The 23,731-nt window shown below is 62.3% G+C and overlaps 2 protein-coding genes across 4 annotated transcripts; both read right to left on the bottom strand.

Annotated features, from left to right (window-relative positions):
• Nucleotides 1–510: 510 nt before the first annotated feature.
• On the bottom strand, nucleotides 511–18,243 carry DDX56 (DEAD-box helicase 56). Its single transcript, XM_058859494.1, has 14 exons — nucleotides 18,173–18,243; nucleotides 16,387–16,548; nucleotides 14,729–14,889; nucleotides 13,240–13,410; nucleotides 11,987–12,077; nucleotides 10,683–10,927; nucleotides 8,767–8,880; nucleotides 7,966–8,115; nucleotides 7,134–7,228; nucleotides 6,589–6,662; nucleotides 4,254–4,343; nucleotides 3,507–3,612; nucleotides 1,107–1,195; nucleotides 511–673 (listed from the first exon to the last, which is right to left on the bottom strand). Exons 1-14 carry the CDS (start codon nucleotides 18,233–18,235, stop codon nucleotides 590–592), a joined length of 1,695 nt encoding a protein of 564 aa, XP_058715477.1. The 5' UTR covers nucleotides 18,236–18,243; the 3' UTR covers nucleotides 511–589.
• A 770-nt stretch (nucleotides 18,244–19,013) lies between these two features.
• TMED4 (transmembrane p24 trafficking protein 4) lies at nucleotides 19,014–22,647 on the bottom strand. 3 transcript variants are annotated; one of them, XM_058859510.1, is made up of 6 exons: nucleotides 22,467–22,647; nucleotides 21,697–21,797; nucleotides 20,246–20,371; nucleotides 20,004–20,150; nucleotides 19,855–19,902; nucleotides 19,014–19,369 (listed from the first exon to the last, which is right to left on the bottom strand). In XM_058859510.1, the coding sequence occupies exons 1-6, from the start codon at nucleotides 22,609–22,611 to the stop codon at nucleotides 19,220–19,222; spliced, it is 717 nt and encodes a 238-aa protein (XP_058715493.1). In that variant the 5' UTR covers nucleotides 22,612–22,647; the 3' UTR covers nucleotides 19,014–19,219. The 3 variants fall into 3 exon arrangements, with proteins under 3 accessions (XP_058715493.1, XP_058715494.1, XP_058715495.1); XM_058859511.1 differs by lacking the exon at nucleotides 19,855–19,902 and having other exon boundaries at nucleotides 22,467–22,646; XM_058859512.1 differs by lacking the exons at nucleotides 19,014–19,369; nucleotides 19,855–19,902 and adding an exon at nucleotides 19,824–19,849 and having other exon boundaries at nucleotides 19,979–20,150.
• Nucleotides 22,648–23,731: the final 1,084 nt, after the last annotated feature.

Genomic DNA, 23,731 nt, shown 5'->3' on the forward strand with positions numbered 1-23,731 from the left:
GGTGGCCCCAGGGTGACACAGAGGGGACAGCCGGGTCCCCAGGGTGACACAGAGGTGACAGCTGGGTCCCCAGGGTGACACAGGGGTGACAGCCGGGTCCCCAGGGTGACACAGATGGGACAGCCGGGTCCCCAGGGTGACACAGGGGTGACAGCTGGGTCCCCAGGGTGACACAGGGAGGTGACAACTGGGTCCCCGGGGTGGCCGCGGTGCCCTCAGGGTGTCACCCAAGGGCTCAGAGAGTGACACCGGTGTCCCCAAGGTGGCACTGGGGTAACAGCAGGAGGCACAGGAGGTGTCCCAAGGGGGCTCAGGGGTGTCCCCAGCTGTCCCCAGGGGTTCAGGGCGTGTCCCCAGGTGTCCCCAGGTGTCTCAGGGGTGTCCCCAGGTGTCCCCAGGGGTTCAGGGCGTGTCCCCAGGTGTCCCCAGGTGTCTCAGGAGGTGTCCCCAGGTGTCCCCAGGTGTCTCAGGTGTCTCAGGAGGTGTCCCCAGGTGTCCCCAGGTGTCTCAGGTGTCTCAGGGGTGTCCCCAGGTGTCCCCAGGTGTCCCCAGGTGTCTCAGGAGCTGTCCCCAGGTGTCCCCAGGTGTCTCAGGAGGTGTCCCCAGGTGTCCCCCGCCTGTTCCCCCGCCGGCTGTACCGGAAGCTCTGCAGGGGATTCCCGGAGCCGCGGGGCTGCGGGAACGGGGCACGGTCAGGGGGGGATTTTGGGGGGGATTCTGGGGGGATTTGGGGGATTTGGGGGAGGTTTTGGGGGGATTTCAGGGATTTGGGGGAGATTTTGGGGGAGATTTTGGGGGGTTTCTGGAATTTGGGGGAGGTTTTGGGGGGGATTTCAGGGATTTGGGGGAGATTTTGGGGGGATTTCAGGGATTTGGGGAGGTTTTGGGAAGGATTTGGGGGGATTTGTGGGATTTTGGGGGAGATTTGTGGGATTTTGGGAAGGATTTGTGGGATTCTGGGAAGGATTTGGGGAGGATTAGTGAGATTTTGGGAAGGATTTGGGGTTCAGGGATCTCTGGGGGTGCCCCCAGCAGGACCCCAGGGGGTGCAGGGGGTGGAATTTGGGGAATTTTTGGGGTTCAGGGGGGGTTTTGGGGTCCCTCACCTTGCTCCCCCCACGTCGGGCCCCGGCCCCTCGGAGACTTTTCCTCTTTTTGGGGTTGGGGTTGGCGACGCCGCGGAGACCGGGGGGCACTGGGGGGGCACAGAGGGGTCACTGCACCCCAAATCCAGCCCTGGGCCCCAATTTACCCCAAATCCACCCCAAATCCAGCCCTGGGCCCCAATTTACTCCATTTCCCACCCCAAAAAATCCCTGGGTCCCAATTTACCCCATTTCCCACCCCAAATCCAGCCCTGGGCCCCATTTCACCCCAAATCCACCCCAAATCCAGCCCTGGGCCCCAGTTTACCCCAAATCCACCCCAAATTCACCCCTGGGCCCCAATTTACCCCAAATCCACCCCAAATCCAGCCCTGGGCCCCAATTTATCCCATTTCCCACCCCAAATTCACCCCTGGGCCCCATTTCACCCCAAATCCAGCCCTGGGCCCCATTTCACCCCAAATCCACCCCAAATCCAGCCCTGGGCCCCATTTCACCCCAAATCCACCCCCAAACCCCATTTCACCCCAAATCCCACCCCAAATCCACCCCTGGGCCCCATTTCACCCCAAATCCACCCCAAATCCAGCCCTGGGCCCCATTTCACCCCAAATCCACCCCCAAACCCCATTTCACCCCAAATCCCACCCCAAATCCACCCCTCAGCCCCATTTCACCCCAAATCCACCCCAAATCCAGCCCTGGGCCCCATTTCACCCCAAATCCCACCCCAAATCCACCCCTCAGCCCCATTTCACCCCAAATCCACCCCAAATCCAGCCCTGGGCCCCAGTTTACCCCAAATCCCACCCCAAATCCACCCCCAGACCCCATTTCACCCCAAATCTACCCCAAAAAAATCCCTGGGTCCCAATTTACCCCAAATCCACCCCAAATCCAGCCCTGGGCCCCATTTCACCCCAAATCCACCCCAAATTCACCCCTCAGACCCCATTTCACCCCAAATTCACCCCAAATTCACCCCTGGGCCCCATTTCACCCCAAATCCCACCCCAAAAAAAAACCCTGGGTCCCAATTTGACCCCAAATCCACCCCTCAGCCCCATTTCACCCCAAATCCCACACAATAAAAATCCCTGGGTCCCAATTTACCTCCAATCCCACCCCAAATCCACCCCAGACCCCAATTTACCCCATTTCCCACCCCAAATCTACCCCCAGACCCCATTTCACCCCAAATCCACCCCCAAAAAAATCCCTGGGTCCCAATTTGCCCCAAATCCACCCCAAATCCACCCCCAAACCACCCCAGACCACATTTCACCCCATTTTCCTGCTTTTTTCCCCCAAAACAGAACCTGGAGTGCAATCAGGGGGTTCTTCCCACCCCCCAAATCCCCTTTTCCCCATTTTTTTCCCATTATTTTCCCGTTTTACCCATTTTCCCCCATTTTTTCCCATTTTCCCCCCATTTTTTCCCATTTTCCCCCATTATTTCCCATTTCCCCCCGTTTTCTCCCCATTTTTTCACGTTTTTCCCATTTTTTCCCAGTTTCCCCCCATTTTTTCCCGTTTCCCCCCTTTTCTCCCCATTTTTTCCCAATTTCCCCCATTTTCTCCCCATTTTTTCCCAATTCCCCCCATTTTTTCCCAATTTCCCCCCATTTTCTCCCCATTTTTTCCCATTTCCCCGTTTTTCCCATTTTTTCCCATTTTCTCCCCATTTTTTCCCGTTTTCCCCCATTTTTTCCCATTTTTTCCCGTTTTCCCGTTTTCTCCCCGTTTGTTTTCTCCCCACTTTTTCCTATTTTTTCCCATTTTTTCCTGTTTCTCCCCGTTTTCTCCCCATTTTTTCCCATTTTCTCCCCATTTTTTCCCGTTTTCCCCCATTTTCTCCCCACTTTTTCCTATTTTTTCCCATTTTTTCCTGTTTCCCCCCGTTTTCTCCCCATTTTTTCCCATTTTCTCCCCATTTTCCGCCCATTTTTTCCCGTTTTCTCCCCATTTTCTCCCCATTTTTTCCCATTATTTTCCCATTTCCCCCCATTTTTTCCCGTTTTCTCCCCATTTTTTCCCATTTTTCTCCCAATTTTTTCTCATTTTTTCCCGTTTTCCCCCCATTTCTCCCCGTTTTCTCCCCATTTTTACCCATTTTCTCCCCATTTTTTCCCGTTTTCTCCCCATTTTTTCCCGTTTTCCCCCATTTTTTCCCATTTTTTCCCGTTTTCCCCTGTTTTCTCCCCATTTTTTCCCCACTTTTTCCTATTTTTTCCCATTTTTTCCTGTTTCCCCCCGTTTTCTCCCCATTTTTTCCCATTTTTCTCCCAATTTTTTCCCGTTTTTTCCCATTTTCTCCCCATTTTCCCCCATTTTTTCCCGTTTCCCCCCGTTTTTTCCCGTTTTTCCCGTTTTCCCCCGTTTTTGCCCCATTTTCCGTACCCAGGTACTCGGGGACGTGTCCCAGGTGGGGCTGGACGATCGCGGGGTGCAGGGGCCGGTCGTGCCTCAAGGCCTGCAAATCCCGGGGATTGTCCTCAAAATACACCTGGAAACCCCAAAAATCCCCATTAATCACTCATTAATCACTCATTAATCACTCATTAATCACTCATTAATCACTCATTAATCACTCATTAATCACTAATTCCGGCCCAAAACCCCGCTAAAAAAGGATTTTGGGAAAAAAATCCCCCATTCCTCATTAAAAAATCCAAAAAATCCCCCAAAAAATCCCCCATTCCTCATTAATCACTCATTAATCACTCATTAATCACTCATTAATCACTAATTAATCCCTAATTAATCACTAATTCCTGCCCAAAACCCCGTTAAAACAACAGGAATTGGGTTCAGACCGCGGCTTTGGGGAGTTTTTTCCCAATTTTGAGGTTTTTACCCCAATTTTGGGTGTTTTTACCCCAAATTTTGAGATTTTCTCCCCAATTTTGGGTGTTTTTACCCCAATTTTGGGTGTTTTTACCCCGATTTTGAGGTTTCCACCCCAAATTTTGAGTTTTTTCCCCAGTTTTGGGTGTTTTTACCCCAATTTTGAGGTTTTCACCCCAAATTTTGAGTTTTTTTCCCAATTTTGGGTGTTTTTTCCCCAATTTTGGGTGTTTTTACCCCAGTTTTCAGTTTTTTTCCCAATTTGGTGTGTTTTTCCCCCATTTCGGGGCCGGCTCTCACCTTGAGTTTCTCGGAGTTGAGCAGCTCCTGCCGCAGCTCCCGGAGCCGCGCCTCGCGCACGGCCTGCTTGGTGACAGCGCGCATGGCATCCTGTTTGGGGACATCATTGGGGACATTAATGGGGACATTAATGGGGACATTGGGGACATTGGGGACATCATGGGGACATTGGGGACATTGGGGACACTGGGACAGGCCTGCTTGGTGACAGCACGCATGGCATCCTGGGGACATCATTGGGGACATTAATGGGGACATTGGGGACATCATTGGGGACATTGGGACAGGCCTGCTTGGTGACAGCACGCATGGCATCCTGGGGACATTGGGGACATCATTGGGGACATTGGGGACATTGGGGACATCATGGGGACATTGGGGACATCATTGGGGACATCATTGGGGACACTGGGGACATTGGGGACATCATTGGGGACATTGGGGACATTAATGGGGACATTGGGGACATTGGGACAGGCCTGCTTGGTGACAGCGCGCATGGCGTCCTGGGGACATCATTGGGGACATTGGGGACATCATTGGGGACATTGGGGACATTGGGGACATCACTGGGGACATTGGGACAGGCCTGCTTGGTGACAGCACGCATGGCATCCTGGGGACATTGGGGACATTGGGGACATTGGGGACATTGGGGACATCATTGGGGACACTGGGACAGGCCTGCTTGGTGACAGCGCGCATGGCGTCCTGGGGACATTGGGGACATTGGGGACATTGGGGACATTGGGGACATCATTGGGGACACTGGGACAGGCCTGCTTGGTGACAGCGCGCATGGCGTCCTGTTTGGGGACATTGGGGACATTGGGGACATCATTGGGGACATTGGGACAGGCCTGCTTGGTGACAGCGCGCATGGCATCCTGTTTGGGGACATTAATGGGGACATTGGGGACATTAATGGGGACATTGGGGACACTGGAACAGGCCTGCTTGGTGACAGCGCGCATGGCATCCTGGGGACATCATTGGGGACATTAATGGGGACATTGGGACAGGCCTGCTTGGTGACAGCGCGCATGGCGTCCTGGGGACATTGGGGACATTGGGGACATTGGGGACATCATTGGGGACATTGGGGACATCATTGGGGACATTGGGGACATTGGGGACATTGGGGACATCATTGGGGACATTGGGGACATCATTGGGGACATTGGGGACATTGGGACAGGCCTGCTTGGTGACAGCGCGCATGGCATCCTGGGGACATTGGGGACATCATTGGGACATTGGGGACACTGGGGACATTGGGGACATCACTGGGGACATCATGGGGACATGGGGACACCGCAGGGGACACCCCCATTGCATCCCTGGGAGGGGGCACGGTGGCACCAGCCCCTCCGGTGTCACCAGGGTGTCCCCATGTCCCCAGGGTGTCCCCAGGGTGTCCCCAGCTGTCCCCAGTGTGTCCCCAGGTGTCTCCATGTCCCCAGGTGTCCCCATGTCCCCAGCTGTCCCCAGATGTCCCCATGTCCCCCCAGCTGTCCCCAGTGTCCCCCAGCTGTCCCCAGCTGTCCCCATGTCCCCCAGGTGTCCCCATGTCCCCCATGTCCCCCATGTCCCCATGTCCCCCATGTCCCCATGTCCCCCCATGTCCCCATGTCCCCATGTCCCCATGTCCCCAGCTGTCCCCAGATGTCCCCCAGCTGTCCCCAGCTGTCCCCAGCTGTCCCCCCATGTCCCCATGTCCCCATGTCCCCGTGCCCCCATGTCCCCATGTCCCCATGTCCCCCATGTCCCCCCATGTCCCCATGTCCCCATGTCCCCCGATGTCCCCCCATGTCCCCATGTCCCCATGTCCCCAGCTGTCCCCATGTCCCCATGTCCCCATGTCCCCAGCTGTCCCCATGTCCCCAGATGTCCCCATGTCCCCATGTCCCCCGATGTCCCCCCATGTCCCCATGTCCCCATGTCCCCCGATGTCCCCCCATGTCCCCATGTCCCCATGTCCCCAGCTGTCCCCATGTCCCCATGTCCCCATGTCCCCAGCTGTCCCCATGTCCCCATGTCCCCCATGTCCCCAGCTGTCCCCCCATGTCCCCAGCTGTCCCCCCATGTCCCCATGTCCCCCATGTCCCCATGTCCCCATGTCCCCATGTCCCCAGCTGTCCCCATGTCCCCATGTCCCCAGCTGTCCCCATGTCCTCATGTCCCCATGTCCCCATGTCCCCATGTCCCCAGCTGTCCCCATGTCCCCATGTCCCCATGTCCCCAGCTGTCCCCATGTCCCCATGTCCCCATGTCCCCCCATGTCCCCATGTCCCCATGTCCCCAGGTGTCCCCAGATGTCCCCGTGTCCCCTCACCCGGCAGCGGTACCGCAGGGTCTCGATCTCCTCCATGCGGAACTCGTAGGGCTGCAGCAGGGACTGGCCGTCCTCTGTGGGGACACTGTCACCTCCTGTCCCTGCTGTCCCCTCGGTGTCCCCAAACCCCCCTGGGACCCCTCGGTGTCCCCAAACCCCCCTGGGACCCCCCCGGTGTCCCCAAACCCCCCCCGTGTCCCCAGTGTCCCCAAACCCCCCTCGAAATCCCCCCGGTGTCCCCAAACCCCCCCCGGTGTCCCCAAACCCCCCTGGGACCCCCCGGTGTCCCCAACCCCCCCCCGGTGTCCCCAAACCCCCCTGGGACCCCCCGGTGTCCCCAAACCCCCCTGGGACCCCTCGGTGTCCCCAACCCCCCCCCAGTGTCCCCAAACCCCCCCAGGACCCCTTGGTGTCCCCAATCCCTCCCCATTGTCCCCAGTGTCCCCAATCACTCCCCCAGTGTCCCCATTGTCCCCAACCCCCCCCCAGTGTCCCCACTGTCCCCAGTGTCCCCATTGTCCCCAGTGTCCCCACTGTCCCCTCACCTCCTGCCAGCGCGTCCTCGATGCGCCGCAGCCGCTCCAGCTCGTGTGGCAGTGCCAGCGTCAGCGCCGTGCCCGGCTTGTCCCCACGGGCTGTCCTGGGGACAGGGGACACGCTGGGACACCCTGGGACACTCTGGGGACAGCAGTGACACCTGGGGACACTCTGGGGACACCCTGGGGACAGCGGGGACACCCTGGGGACACCCTGGGGACACCCCTGGGGACACGCTGGGGACACCCTGGGGACACCCTGGGGACACCCTGGTGACCCTGGTGACACCCTGGTGACAGAAGTGACACTGGTGACACCCAGGTGACACAGGTGACACACCTGCCCACACGGTGGATGTAGCACTCCACCGAGCCGGGGACATCAGTGACACCCTGGGGTGACACTGGTGACACTGTGGTGACACACAGGTGACAGAGGTGACACACAGGTGACACAGGTGACACACAGGTGACACACAGGTGACACAGGTGACACAGGTGACACACCTGCCCACACGGTGGATGTAGCACTCCACCGAGCCAGGGACATCAGTGACACCCTGGGGTGACACCGGTGACACTGTGGTGACACACAGCTGACAGAGGTGACAGAGGTGACACAGAGGTGACACAGAGGTGACACAGGTGACACACAGGTGACACAGGTGACACACCTGCCCACACGGTGGATGTAGCACTCCACCGAGCCGGGGACATCAGTGACACCCTGGGGTGACACCGGTGATACCTTGGTGACACTCAGGTGACACACAGGTGACAGAGGTGACACACAGGTGACACAGGTGACAGAGGTGACACAGAGGTGACACAGGTGACACACCTGCCCACACGGTGGATGTAGCACTCCACCGAGCCGGGGACATCGAAGTTGACGACGGCGGCGACGTTCTGGAAGTCGATGCCACGGGAGGCGCTGAACTCGGGGTCCTGGGGACACTGAGGGGACTGTCCCCTGTCACTGCCACCCTTCCTGGGGGGACAGGGGACACTCAGGGACATGGGGACACTCAGGGACACTGCAGGGACTGTCCCCTGTCACTGCCACCCTTCCTGAGGGACAGGGGACACTCAGGGACATGGGGACACTGAGGGGACATGGGGACACTGCAGGGACTGTCCCCTGTCACTGCCACCCTTCCTGGGGGGACAGGGGACACTCAGGGACATGGGGACACTGCAGGGACTGTCCCCTGTCACTGCCACCCTTCCTGAGGGGACAGGGGACACTCAGGGACATGGGGACACTGCAGGGACATGGGGACACTGAGGGGACTGTCCCCTGTCACTGCCACCCTTCCTGAGGGGACAGGGGACACTGCAGGGACATGGGGACACTCCGGGGACTGTCCCCTGTCACTGCCACCCTTCCTGGGGGGACAGGGGGTGGCACACTGTCCCCATGGCTAACCAGATTGTCCCCAGTGCCACCCCCTGTCCCCAAAGCCACCCCCAGTCCCCAAAGCCACCCCCAGTCCCAGTGCCACCCCCTGTCCCCCGTGTCACCCCCAGTGCCACCCCCCAGTGCCACCCCCATTGTCACCCCCAGTGCCACCCCCTGTCCCCAATGTCACCTGGCTGTCCCCAGTGCCACCCCCTGTCCCCAGTGTCACCCCAATGTCACCTGGCTGTCCCCTCCTTGCGCGGGCGGTGCCGGGGTGGCTCCGCTGTCCCCTCCTCGTCGGTGGCCACGATGTAATCGTAGAGACCTCGGTTAAACTGGGCAATGACGTGACACCTGCGACAGGGACAGGGACAGGGACAGGGGACAGCTCAGTGACACCTCAGTGACACCTGGGACAGGGACAGGGACAGGGGACATCAGGGACACCTGCGACAGGGACAGGGACAGGGGACACCTCAGTGACACCTGGGACAGGGACAGGGGACATCAGGGACACCTGCGACAGGGGACATCAGGGACACCTGGGACAGGGACAGGGGACATCAGGGACACCTGCGACAGGGACAGGGACAGGGGACACCTCAGTGACACCTGGGACAGGGACAGGGGACATCAGGGACACCTGGGACAGGGACAGGGGACATCAGGGACACCTGGGACAGCTCAGTGACACCTGGGACAGGGACATCAGGGACAGCTCAGTGACACCTGGGACAGGGACAGGGACATCAGCAGGGACACCTGGGACAGGGACATCTCAGTGTCACCAGGGACAGCTCAGTGTGACCCACCAGGATCAGGTGAGATCCCAGGACACCTCCAGGGATCCCACCCCTCACACACTGAGATCAGGTGAGATCCCAGGACCCCAGGACACCTCCAGGGATCCCCAGATCCCACAATGAGATCAGGTGAGATCCAGGATCCCATAACCCTCCCAGGGATCCCCAGCACCCCACACAATGATATCAGATGGGATCCAGGATCCCAGGACACCCCCAGGGATCCCCACACCCCACAATGAGATCAGGTGAGATCCCATAACCCTCCCAGGGATCCTCATGCACCGGGATCAGGTGGGATCCCAGGATCCCCTAACCCCCCCAGGGATCCCCAGACCCCACAATGAGATCAGGTGAGATCCAGGATCCCATAACCCCCCCCAGGGATCCCCACGCACCGGGATCAGGTGAGATCCAGGATCCCAGGACACCCCCAGGGATCCCCAGACCCCACAATGAGATCAGGTGAGATCCCATAACCCCCCCAGGGATCCCCACGCACCGGGATCAGGTGAGATCCAGGATCCCAGAGATCCCATAACCCCCAGGGATCCCCAGGTCCCCACCAGGATCAGGTGAGATCCCAGGATCCCATACCCCCCCCCGGGATCCCCAGCACCAGGATCAGGTGAGATCCAGGATCCCAGAGATCCCATAACCCCCCCAGGGATCCCCACGCACTGGGATCAGGTGAGATCGAGGATCCCATAACCCCCCCAGGGATACCCAGACCCCACAATGAGATCAGGTGAGATCCCATAACCCCCCAGGGATCCCCACGCACCAGGATCAGGTGAGATCCAGGATCCCAGAGATCCCATAACCCCCCCAGGGATCCCCCCACACCAGGATCAGGTGAGATCCAGGATCCCAGGGATCCCATAACCCCCCCAGGGATCCCCAGACCCCACAATGAGATCAGGTGGGATCCCATAACCCCCCCAGGGATCCCCAGCACCGGGATCAGGTGGGATCCAGGATCCCAGGATCCCATAACCCCCAGGGATCCCCACGCACTGGGATCAGGTGAGATCCCAGGACACCCCCCAGGGATCCCCAGCACCGGGATCAGGTGAGATCCCATAACCCCCCCCAGGAATCCCCAGATCCCCCACACCAGGATCCCAGGATCCCATAACCCCCCCCAGGGATCCCCACACACCGGGATCAGGTGAGATCCCAGGATCCCAGAGATCCCATAACCCCCCAGGGATCCCCACACACCAGGATCAGGTGAGATCCAGGATCCCATAACCCCCCCGGGATCCCATAACCCCCCCAGGGATCCCCAGACCCCACAATGATATCAGGTGAGATCCAGGATCCCATAACCCCCCCGGGATCCCCACTCACCGTGACCGCGCCGGCAGCTGCGGGTTGAGGGCGCAGGCCGCGATCCCGAACTGCTCCAGGAAGAGTTTGAGGCGGAAGGCGCGGGACAGCCCGGCCACGAAGAGCAGAGCCCGGCCCCGCAGCAGCCGCAGCTTCAGCAGCGCCGCCAGCAGCAGGAACTTGTCCTCCTCTGAGGAACAGCGCAGCTGCAACTGCTGCAGCTGCCAACGGCCCGGGAGACGCGGCTCCGGGGGCAGAACGTGAACCTGGAGAGAGAAATTTGGGTTAAAAACACAGAATTGGGGTTAAAAACCCGGAATTTGGGGTGTGGGAGCTGGAATTGCCAGCAGTAGGAACTTGTCCTCCTCCGAGCAACAGCGCAGCTGCAACTGCTGCAGCTGCCAACGGCCCGGGAGACGCGGCTCTGGGGGCAGAACGTGAACCTGGAGAGAGAAATTGGGGTTAAAAACCCAAAATTGGGGTTAAAAACACGGAATTTGGGGTGTGGGAGCTGGAATTTGGGGTGTGGGAGCTGGAATTCCCAGCAGCTGCAACTGCTGCAGCTGCCAACGGCCCGGGAGACGCGGCTCCGGGGGCAGAACATGAACCTGGAGAGAGAAATTGGGGTTAAAAACCCGGAATTTGGGGTGTGGGAGCTGGAATTGGGGTTAAAAACCCGGAATTCCCAGCAGCAGGAACTTGTCTTCCTCCGAGCAGCAGCGCAGCTGCAACTGCTGCAGCTGCCAACGGCCCGGGAGACGCGGCTCCGGGGGGAGAACATGAACCTGGAAACCAAAATGGGGATAAAAACACAGAAATTGGGGTTAAAAACACAGAATTTGGGGTTAAAAATACGGAATTTGGGGTTAAAAACACGGAATTTGGGGTTAACAACCTGGAATTTGGGGTTAAAAACCTGGAATTTGGGATTAAAAACCTGGAATTTGGGGTTAAAAGCCCAGAATTTGGGATTAAAAGCCCAGAATTTGGGATTAAAAACACGGAATTTGGCGTTAAAAAAACGGAATTTGGGGTTAAATATCCAGAATTTGGGGTTAAAAACCCAGAATTTGGGGTTAAAAACCCAGAATTTGGGGTCAGGAACCCGGAATTCCCAGCAGCTGGAACTGCTGCAGCTGGGAATGATTCGGGAGCCGCAGCTCCGGGGGCAGAAGCTGCACCAAGAACCCCTGGAATGGGATGGGGTGTTCCCAAATCCTGGTGTTTTCCACCTCTGGAACCCCCAAACCCCATTCCAGACCCCCCAAAACCCCCAAAAACCCCAAAAAAAACCCAAAAAACCCCAAAAAACCCCAAAAACTCACGGGGTTGTGCAGCACCAGCTCCTGCAGCGCCTCCAGCTCGGGGTTGAGGGTGGCCGACACCAGCAGGGCCTGGTAGATCTTGGGCAGGTGGCTGGGGGGACACGGGGGGTCAGGGGCACCCCAAAACCTCCCCTGGGGCACCCCAAAATCCCTCTGAGCGCATTGGGACCCCCAAAAACCCCTTAGAGCTCCCAAAAACTCCTCAGTGACCCCAAAAACCCCTTAGAGCTCCCCAAAAACCCTTCAGAGCTCCCTAAAAACCTCTCAGAGCTCCCAAAAACCCCTCAGAGCTCCCCAAAAACCCCTTAGAGGCCCCAAAAACCTCTCAGAGCTCCCCAAAAACCCCTTAGAGCTCCCCAAAAACCTCTCAGAGACCCCCAAAAACCGCTCAGTGCACCCCAAAAACCCTCTGAGCACATTGGGACCCCCAAAAACCCCTTAGAGCTCCCCAAAAACCTCTCAGTGCACCCCAAAAACCCCTTAGAGCTCCCAAAAACTCCTCAGAGCTCCCCAAAAACCCCTTAGAGCTCCCCAAAAACCTCTCAGAGACCCCCAATAACCCCTCAGAGCTCCCCAAAAAACCCTTAGAGCTCCCCAAAAACCCCTTAGAGCTCCCCAAAAACCCCTTAGAGTTCCCCAAAAACCTCTCAGAGCCCCCAAAAAACCCCTCAGAGCCCCCCAAAAACCTCTCACTGTTCCCCAAAACCCCTCAGAGCCCCCCAGAGCCCCCCAAAACCCCTCAGAGCCCCCCAAAACCCCTCAGAGCCCCCCAAAAAACCCTCAGAGCCACCCCAGAGCCCCCCAAAACCCCTCAGAGCCCCCCAAAACTCCTCAGAGCCCCCCAAAACTTCTCAGAGGCCCCCCAAAACCCCCCAGAGCCCCCCAAAAACCCCCCAGAGTCCTCCAAAACCCCTCAGAGCCCCCCCAAAACCTCTCAGAGCCCCCCCAGAACCCCTCAGAGCCCCCCCAGAGCCCCCCAAAAACCCCCCAGAGTCCTCCAAAACCCCTCAGAGCCCCCCAAAAACCCCTCAGAGCCCCCCCAGAGCCCCCCAAAACCCCTCAGAGCCCCTCCAGAGCCCCCCCAAAAACCCCTCAGAGCCCCCCCAAACCCCTCAGAGCCCCCCAAAACCCCTCAGAGCCCCCCCAGAGCCCCCCAAAAACCCCTCAGAGCCCTCCAAAACCCCTCAGAGCCCCTCCAGAGCCCCCCCAGAACCCCTCAGCCCCCCAGCCCTGTCCCCCCCGGGTGTCCCCACCAGAGCAGGGCCTTGATGTCGTCGCCGAAGCCGAAGGAGAGCAGCAGATCCGCCTCGTCCAGCACCAGAACCTCCAGGGACGGCCGCAGGGCCAGAGCCTGCCCGGCCACGTGAGCCAGGACACGGCCGGGAGTGCCCACCACGATGTCCGGCTGCTCCATCAGCACCGGCCTGGGGACACACAGGGGTCAGGGACACCCAGGGGACACCCAGGGGACACCCAGGGGACACCCAGGGGACACTGGGAGGGGTCAGGGGTCAGGCTGTGCCCGGCCACGTGAGCCAGGACACGGCCGGGAGTGCCCACCACGATGTCCGGCTGCTCCATCAGCACCGGCCTGGGGACACACAGGGGTCAGGGACACCCAGGGGACACCCAGGGGACACCCAGGGGACACCCAGGGGACACTGGGAGGGGTCAGGGGTCAGGCTGTGCCCGGCCACGTGAGCCAGGACACGGCCGGGAGTGCCCACCACAATGTCCGGCTGCTCCATCAGCACCGGCCTGGGGACACACAGGGGTCAGGGACACCCAGGGGACACCCAGGGGACACCCAGGGGACACCCAGGGGACACTGGGAGGGGTCAGGGGTCAGGCTGTGCCCGGCCACGTGAGCCAGGACACGGCCGGGAGTGCCCACCACGATGTCCGGCTGCTCCATCAGCACCGGCCTGGGGACACACAGGGGTCAGGGGACAGCCAGGGGACACACAGGGGACACCCAGGGGACATTGGGAAGGGTCAGGGGTCAGAGCCTGCCCGGCCACGTGAGCCAGGACACGGCCGGGAGTGCCCACCACAATGTCCGGCTGCTCCATCAGCACCGGCCTGGGGACACACAGGGGACACCCAGGGGACACCCAGGGGACAGCCAGGGGTCAGGGACAGCCAGGGGACAGCCAGGGGACACTGGGAGGGGTCAGGGACAGCCAGGGGACACTGGAAGGGGTCAGGGGGTCTCAGGTGTCAGTGGGAGGGGTCTCAGAGGGGTCTCAGAGGGGTCTCAGGGGGGTCTCAGGGCTCAGGGGGGTCTCAGGGGGGTCTCAGGGGTCTCAGGGGGGTCTCAGGGGGGTATCAGGGGGGTCTCAGGGGTCAGCAGGGGGGTCTCAGGGGGGTCTCAGGGGTCTCAGGGGTCAGGAGGGGTCTCGGGGGGGTCTCAGGGGGGTCTCAGGGGTCTCAGGGAGGTCTCAGGGGGGGTCTCAGAGGTCAGGAGGGGTCTCAGGGGTCAGGAGGGGTCTCAGGGGGGGTCTCAGGGGTCAGCAGGGGGGGTCCCAGGGGGGGTCTCAGAGGTCAGGAGGGGTCTCAGGGGTCAGGAGGGGTCTCAGGGGGGTCTCAGGGGGTTCTCAGGGGGGTCTCAGGGGGGTCTCAGGGGGCTCTCAGGGGTCTCAGGGCTCAGTGGGGAGGGGTCTCAGGGGTCAGTGGGAGGGGTCTCAGGGGGGTCTCAGGGGGGTCTCAGGGGGGTCTCAGGGGGGTCTCAGGGTCACTGACCGCTGCTCAGCGAGGTCCGAGTGGCCGCAGAGCTCGGCCAGGCGCAGCTGGCGGCCGCAGAAGGCAGCCAGGCCCCGCAGGCTCTGCCCCACCTGCCGGGCCAGCTCTGCCGACGGAACCAGAACCAGCGCCCGCACGGCCTGAGACACCACCGGGGCTGCCTGGGGACACAGGGGACAGGAGGGGACACACGGGGACACCAGGGGACACCAGGGGACACACAGGGACACACAGGGGACATGGGGACACACAGGGACAGGAGGGGACACACAGGACAGGAAGGGACAGGAGGGGACACCAGGGGACACACAGGGACACACAGGACAGGAGGGGACACACAGGGACACGAGGGGACACACAGGACAGGAGGGGACAGGAGGGGACACATGGGGACACCAGGGGACACCAGGGGACAGGAGGGGACACACAGGGACACACAAGGACAGGAGGGGACACACGGGACAGGAGGGGACAGGAGGGGACACACAGGGACATGGGGACACACAGGGACAGGAGGAGACACACAGGGACAGGAGGGGACAGGAGGGGACACACCAGGACAGGAGGGGACACACAGCAACACGAGGGGACACACAGGGGGGACATGGGGACACACAGAGACATGAGGGGACATACAGGGGACACACAGGGGACATGAGAGGACACACAGGGGACATGGGGGGACATGGGGACACACCAGGACATACAGGGGACATGAGAGGACACACCGGGGACACAGGGGACACGGGGGGACACAGAGGGGACACGGGGACATACAGGGGGACATGGGGACACACAGAGACATGAGGGGACATACAGGGGACACACAGGGGACATGGGGGGACATGGGGACACACCAGGACATGAGGGGACACACAGGGGACACACAGGGGACACACCGGGGACACAGGGGACATGGGGGACACGGGGACATACAGGGGGACATGGGGACACACAGGGACATGGGGACACACAGAGGGGACACAGGGGACACACGGGGTCACTGGGGGCACAGGGGACACCAGCCCTGCCCTGCCCTGCCTGGGGACACCTTGGGGACACCAGGGTCACCTCCAATGCCCCATCCCCAGGCTTTCAGTGCCCCCCATTCCCTGCTCCACTCCTGCCCCCGATCCCCCCAAACCTCCCCGATCCCCCCAGTGTCCCCAGTGTCCCCCAGTGTCCCCCCAGTGTCCCCAGTGTCCCCAGTGTCCCCCCAGTGTCCCCAGTGTCCCCCAGTGTCCCCCCAGTGTCCCCAGTGTCCCCAGTGTCCCCCCAGTGTCCCCAGTGCCCCCCAGTGTCCCCAGTGTCCCCCAGTGTCCCCAGTGTCCCCAGTATCCCCACACCTCTTTACTGGTCAGCACTTTGTGCAGCAGGGGCAATCCGTACCCAGTGTCCCCAGTGTCCCCCAGTGTCCCCAGTTCCCCCCAGATCCCCACACCTCTTTACTGGTCAGCACTTTGTGCAGCAGGGGCAATCCGTACCCAGTGCCCCCAGTGTCCCCAGTGTCCCCCAGTATCCCCACACCTCTTTACTGGTCAGCACTTTGTGCAGCAGGGGCAATCCGTACCCAGTGCCCCCAGTGTCCCCAGTGTCCCCAGTGTCCCCAGTGTCCCCAGTGTCCCCAGTGTCCCCAGTTCCCCCCAGTGTCCCCACACCTGTTTACTGGTCAGCACTTTGTGCAGCAGGGGCAATCCGTACGCTCCCGTCTTCCCGGAGCCCGTCCTGGCCCGGGCCAGCAGATCCCGGCCCTCCATGGCCAGCGGGATGGCCCTGGCCTGGATGGCCGTGGGGACTGACCAGCCCAGCTCGGACACTGCCTGAGGGGACAGGGGATACCCAGTGTCACCCAGTGTCACCAGGGGTCACCCAGGGTCACCCAGTGTCACCCAGTGTCACCCCGGGGACTGACCAGCCCAGCCCTCCATGGCCAGCGGGATGGCCCTGGCCTGGATGGCCGTGGGGACTGACCAGCCCAGCTCGGACACTGCCTGAGGGGACATTCCAGTGTCACCCAGTGTCACCCAGTGTCACCAGGGGTCACTCAGTGTCACCAGTGTCACCTCAGTGTCACCCAGTGTCACCCAGTGTCACCAGTGTCACCTCGGTGTCACCTCAGTGTCACCTCAGTGTCACCCAGGGACTGACCAGCCCAGCTTGGACACTGCCTGAGGGGACATTCCAGTGTCACCCAGTGTCACCCAGTGTCACCCAGTGTCACCCAGTGTCACCAGGGGTCACCCAGTGTCACCCCGGGGACTGACCAGCCCAGCTCGGACACTGCCTGAGGGGACAGGGGACACCAGTGTCACCTCAGTGTCACCTCAGTGTCACCCTGTGTCACCCAGGGACTGACCAGCCCAGCTCGGACACTGCCTGAGGGGACAGGGGTCACCCAGTGTCACCTCAGTGTCACCAGGGGTCACCCAGTGTCACCCAGTGTCACCCCAGTGTCACCTCAGTGTCACCCAGGGACTGACCAGCCCAGCTTGGACACTGCCTGAGGGGACATTCCAGTGTCACCCAGTGTCACCCAGTGTCACCCAGTGTCACCAGGGGTCACCCAGTGTCACCCCGGGGACTGACCAGCCCAGCTCGGACACTGCCTGAGGGGACAGGGGACACCAGTGTCACCAGGGGTCACTGAGTGTCACCCAGTGTCACCCAGTGTCACCCAGGGTCACCCAGTGTCACCCAGGGTCACCTCAGTGTCACCAGGGGTCACCCAGTGTCACCCAGGGTCACCCAGGGACTGACCAGCCCAGCTCGGACACTGCCTGAGGGGACATTCCAGTGTCACCCAGTGTCACCCAGTGTCACCCTGGGGTCACCCAGTGTCACCCTGGGGTCATCCAGTGTCACCCAGTGTCACCCAGTGTCACCCAATGTCACCCCAGGGATTGCCCAGCCCAGCTCGGACACTGCCTGAGGGGACAGGGGTCACTGGGGGTCACTGAGTGTCACTGAGTGTCACCCCCTCACCATGGGGACAGTCCCCAGTGTCACCACAGTGTCACCCCACAGCCATGGGGACACTCCCCAGTGTCACTGCAGTGCCCCCCCCCCCACCCCGGGGGACTCCAGTGTCCCCTCAGGGCCCCCCCACCCCTGAAGGGACCCCAATGTCCCCAAAGGGACCCCCCGGTCCCCTCACAGGACCCCGAGCCCTCACGGCCTTGTCCCCAATGTCCCCTCCCCTCACGGGACCCCCTCCCCTCAGGGCCTCGTCCCCCTCAGGGGGTCCCCAATGTCCCCTCCCCTCACGGGACCCCCTCCCCTCACGGCCTTGTCCCCCTCAGAGGGTCCCCAATGTCCCCAACGTCCCCATCCCCTCCCCTCACGGGACCCCGGCCATCGCTCCCCGCCAACAACCCGCTCCTCCCCGGCTCCTCAGAGCCTCCCCGCGGCCCCATCCCCGCTCCCGGAGCCCCGTTTCCCCCTCACCCGCAGCAGCCGCGGGTCCAGCCCCATGTGCTCGAACCCCTTCGCTTCCACGCCGGCCGCCATGTCCGCCAACAGAGCCACTTCCGGCCGCGCCACCACAGACACTTCCGGTCGCGCGGCCAGAGCGCCGCCAGGGCCGCTGGGAGCGCACAGCGCCCCCTGGCGGTGGAGGACTGACAACACCCCCGATGGATTTTTGGGGGGATTTTCCCCCCCCCCATGGATTTTGGAGGGGAATCACCCCCCATGATGGATTTTTGGGGGAATTCACCCCTCCCATGATGGATTTTTGGGGGGATTCAACCCCTCCCATGATGGATTTTTAGGGGGATTCACCCCCATGATGGATTTTTGGGGGGGATCCACCCCCACCGCCCCCCCCGATGGATTTTTGGGGGGCATTCACCCCCCACCGCCCCCCCCCATGGATTTTTGGGGGGATTCACCCTCCCCATGATGGATTTTTGGGGGGATTCACCCCCCCATGATGGATTTTTGGGGGGCATTCACCCCCCACCGCCCCCCCCCCATGGATTTTTGGGGGGATTCGCCCCCCCCGATGGATTTTTGGGGGGATTCGCCCCCCCCGATGGATTTTTGGGGGGGATTCACCCCCATGATGGATTTTTGGGGGGATTCACCCCCCCATGATGGATTTTTGGGGGGATTCACCCCCATGATGGATTTTTGGGGGGGATTCACCCCCCACCGCCCCCCCACCATGGATTTTTGGGGGGATTCACCCCCCCACCAGCAGTAAAACCCACTCAGGACACGCATCCAAACTCCTGGAGCCCCAAAACCCCCTCCCCACCCCAAAAAACTCACTGACAATCCTTGGTGGAAACAAAAAAAAACCTTTATTTTCACCCCCCACCCCAAAAAAACAAACCCAGCTCGAGGGGTGACCCCTCTGTGCTCCCCCCATGGCACCCAGGACCCCCCCAAAACCCACCCAAACCCCCCCCCGGGGGTCCCAGCAGCAGCGAGGGTCCCCCTGGGTGGTGGGGATGGGTTTTGGGGGGTTTTGGGGGGTTTTTGGGGGGGTTACACCAATTTCTTGGCCTCGAAGAAGCTCTTGAGGTGCCTCATCTGCCAGATGCCGGTGAGGATGAGGATGATGGTCTGGGCTATGGACCACCAGAGCACGCGCTGGTTGGTGCTCTCGCTCGTCATGCGGAAACGCTCCTCGCGGTACTGGGAGAGAAATGGCCAGAATCGGGTCAGGGAGGGCAAAAAACAACGGGAATTCAACCCAAAACAACGGGAATTCAAACCAAAACACCGGGAATTCAACCCAAAACAACGGGAATTCAACCCAAAACAACGGGAATTCGACCCAAAACAACGGGAATTCAACCCAAAACAACAGGAATTCAACCCAAAACAACGGGAATTCAACCCAAAACAACGGGAATTCAACCCAAAACAACGGGAATTCAACTCAAAACCCCAGGAATTCAACCCAAAACAACAGGAATTCACATTAAAACACCAGGAATTTACCCGAAACTCCATGAATTTACCCCAAAACCCCAGGAATTCACCCTAAAACCCCATGGATCCAGCCCAAAACTCCAGGAATTCACCCAAAACCCCACGGATTCACTCCAAAACCCAGGAATTCACCCCAAAACCCCAGGAATTTTCCCAAAACCCCCTGAATTCACCCCAAACCTCACCCTCTGGTAGTTCTGCTCCTTCTGGATCTGCTCCACCTGGTCCAGCAGCTGCCGGGCGCGCAGCTGTGAACTCCCCCCAAACCCCCCTGAATTCACCCAAAACCCCAGGAATTCACCCCAAAACCCCCTGAATTCACCCCAAATCTCACCCTCTGGTAGTTCTGCTCCTTCTGGATCTGCTCCACCTGGTCCAGCAGCTGCCGGGCGCGCAGCTGCAGCTCCGTCAGTTTGTCCTTGGCGGCGATCTCGGGGTAGTTGTTGGTGTGCTCGCCCACCTGGATGTCCAGGTGCACCCTCTGCGGGCACAGGGGTGTCACCAGGGGTGTCACCCGGGGGTGCTGGCCCCGGGGGTGTCCCCAGGGGTGTCCCCAGGGTGGGCTGGGGGTGTTACCAGCTTGCCCCCGGCGAACAGCGCCATGCGGGTGGAGTTGGAGTGGAGGCAGATCTGGTGCTCGCCCGGGGTGTGCGAGGTGAAGGTGAAGCGACCCTCGGAGCCGTACTGACGGGACAGGACCACCTGGGACAGCGTGGGGACATTGTCACTGCCCCAGGTGCCACCTGGGACACCGTGGGGACACTGTCACCGCCCCAGGTACCACCTGGGACAGCGTGGGGACATTGTCACCACCCCAGGTGCCACCTGGGACAGCGTGGGGACATTGTCACTGCCCCAGGTGCCACCTGGGACACCGTGGGGACACTGTCACCGCCCCAGGTACCACCTGGGACAGCGTGGGGACATTGTCACCATCCTGGGATGGCCATTGTCACCACCTGGGACAGCGTGGGGACATTGTCACCACTCTTGCATGGCCATTGTCACCACCTGGGACAGCGTGGGGACATTGTCACCAACCCAGGTGCCACCTGGGACACCGTGGGGACACTGTCACCAACCCAGGTACCACCTGGGCATGGCCACCATCGCCCCCCAGGCACTGGGACATGGCTGGGCTGGGTCAGGGACACCCGGGCCAGGCTGGAGTGACACCCCAGGGACACCCAGAGACCCCCAGAGACCCCTCCCCTAAACCAGGGGGGATCCCCAAACCCCCCCAGGGACACCCAGAGACCCCCGGGGACCCCTCCCCTAAACCAGGGACACCCAGAGACCCCCAGGGACACCCAGAGACCCCCAGGGACCCCTCCCCATGGCCAGGGACACCCAGAGACCCCTCCCCTAAACCAGGGACACCCAGAGACCCTCAGGGACCCCTCCCCATACCCGGGGGGACCCCCAGAGCCCCCCAGGGGCCCCTCCCCATGCCCAGGGGGACCCCCAGAGCCCCCCAGGGGCCCCTCCCCATGCCCAGGGGACCCCCAGAGCCCCCCAAGGGCCCCTCCCCATGCCCAGGGACACCCAGAGACCCCCAAGGACCCCTCCCCATGCCCAGGGGGGATCCCCAGACCCCCCAGGGACCCCTCCCCATACCCAGAGACCCCTCAGGGACCTCCCCCCATGCCCGGGGGATCCCCAAACCTCCTCAGAGACCCCTCCCCATGCCCAGGGAGACCCCCAGACCCCCCCCAAGGACCCCTCCCCATGCCCAGGGAGACCCCCAGACCCCCCCCAAGGACCCCTCCCCATGCCCAGGGACACCCAGAGACCACCAAGGACCCCTCCCCATACCCAGGGGATCCCCAAACCCCCTCAGAGACCCCTCCCCATGCCCAGGGGGATCCCCAGAGCCCCCCAGGGGCCCCTCCCCATGCCCAGGGACACCCAGAGACCCCCCAGGGACCCCTGCCCATGCCCGGGGGGATCCCCAAACCCCTCCCCATGCCCCAGACCCCCCAAGGACCCCTCCCCATACCCGGGGGGACCCCCAGACCCCTCCCCACCTTTCCATCGGGGTCCTTGACCTCCACGTGCATGCCCAGCCCGGGGGTGGAGGGCAGGAACGATTCCGACTGTTTGTCCCACAGCTGTGTCCGGTAATTCCCTGGCACCGAGCGGGGACACCGGCTCGGCCCGGACCCCCCCAAAGCCCGGGGGACCCCCGGGCCCGGTGGGCTCTTATCCCCCCCTCCCCGAACCCCCCCAGTGCTTCCTCCCGTTCCCGGTAACCTCCGAACCCCCCTCTGCCCCGGAATGGTCCCTCCCGTTAACTCCCCCCCCCCCCCACCGGTCCGCAGTGGTCGCTCCCATCACCCCCGCGGGAGCGGTGGTCTCGCCCACATCCCCGGTCCCGGGGTCCCTGCCGTGGTCACCCCCGGTCCCGGTCCCGGTGGATCCTCCCGGTCCCGGGGTCCCTCCTGTGGTCACCCCCGGTCCCGGTGGATCCTCCCGGTCCCGGGGTCCCTCCCGTGGTCACCCCCGGTCCCGGTGGATCCTCCCGGTCCCGGGATCCCTCCCGTGGTCACCCCCGGTCCCGGTGGATCCTCCCGGTCCCGGGGTTCCTCCTGTGGTCACCCCCGGTCCCGGTGGATCCTCCCGGTAACTCCTCCCGGTCCTAAATTCTGTGCGCGTGTGTCCCCCCCACACAAGTGCCCGGTGGTCTCTCCCGTTACCCCCCCCGCCATTCCCGGTGGTCTCTCCCGTTACCCCCCGCCATTCCCGGTGGTCTCTCCCGTTACCCCCCACCATTCCCGCCGTTCCCCGCCGCCCGCACCGATGACCATGGTCTCGTCGGGGATCTCCTCGATGAAGCAGCGCTTCTCGGTCTCGCCGATGTGGAAGTAGAGCCCGTGGGCGCCCCAGCCCAGCAGCAGCAGCGCGGCCACCGCCGCCCTCAGCGCCTCCCTCAGCGCCGCCATGGTCCCTCCCGCCCGCCGGGGGAGAGCGCGCTCTGCGCATGCGCCGGCGCCTCGCTCGCCTCAGTGCGCGTGCGCCGCAGCCTCCGCGCGTGCGCGGTGCCGCCCTCAGCGCCCCGCGGCTTCGCCCCTCTCTCTGCGCATGCGCGGCCCCCGCGGCCATTCAGCGCCCCCCACGCCGCCCCTGAGCGCTTCCCGCCGCTCCCGCACCGCGCATGCGCGCTCTCCGCCGCCGTGGCGCAGCGGGGAGGGCGCCGCTCTCATGGCGCTGAGGTCCAGGGTTCGAGCCCCGCCGCTGCCGCCTCGGGGGTCGCGGTGTCCCCGCGGGGTGTCGCGCTGTTTCCCGCCCCCCCCGCCATGTGTCCCCTCGGTTGTCACCCCGCGGGGCTGCTGAGCAATGGCCGGGGCGGGGCACATCCTTCCCAGCAGTGTGGCAACACCACCGTCAACCTCCTTCCTTCCTTCCTCCCTCGCCGCCTCCCGCAGCGCCCGGAGCCGGGGGTCCCACGGGAGACGGGGGTCGCAGCAGAGCCGGGGGTCACAGCAGAGCCGGGGGTCCCACGGGAGCCGGGGATTACAGCACAGCCGGGGGTCCTACGGGAGCCAGGGGTCGCAGCAGAGCCGGGGGTTACAGCAGAGCCAGCCGGGGGTCGCAGCAGAGCCGGGGGTCCCACGAGAAGCCGGGGGTCGCAGCGGAGCCGGGGATCGGAGAAGAGCCGGGGGTCGCAGCAGAACAAGTCGGGGGTCGCAGCAGAGCCGAGGGTCCCACGGGAGACGGGGGTCGCAGCAGAGCCAGCCGGGGGTCGCAGCAGAGCCGGGGGTCACAGCAGAGCCGGGGGTCCCCCGAGAAGCCGGGGGTCCCCCGAGAAGCCGGGGGTCGCAGCAGAGCCGGGGGTCGCAGCAGAGCCGGGGGTCGCAGCAGAACCGGGGGCCGCAGCGGAGCCGGGGGTCGCAGCAGAGCCGGGGGTCCCACGAGAAGCCGGGGGTCGCAGCGGAGCCGGGGATCGGAGAAGACCCGGGGGTCACAGCAGAGCCAGCCGGGGGTCGCAGCAGAGCCGGGGGTCACAGCAGAGCCGGGGGTCACAGCAGAACAAGTCGGGGGTCGCAGCAGAGCCGAGGGTCC

The sequence above is a fragment of the Poecile atricapillus genome, chromosome 29 (assembly GCF_030490865.1).
Source record: "Poecile atricapillus isolate bPoeAtr1 chromosome 29, bPoeAtr1.hap1, whole genome shotgun sequence".
Taxonomy (NCBI): domain Eukaryota; kingdom Metazoa; phylum Chordata; class Aves; order Passeriformes; family Paridae; genus Poecile; species Poecile atricapillus.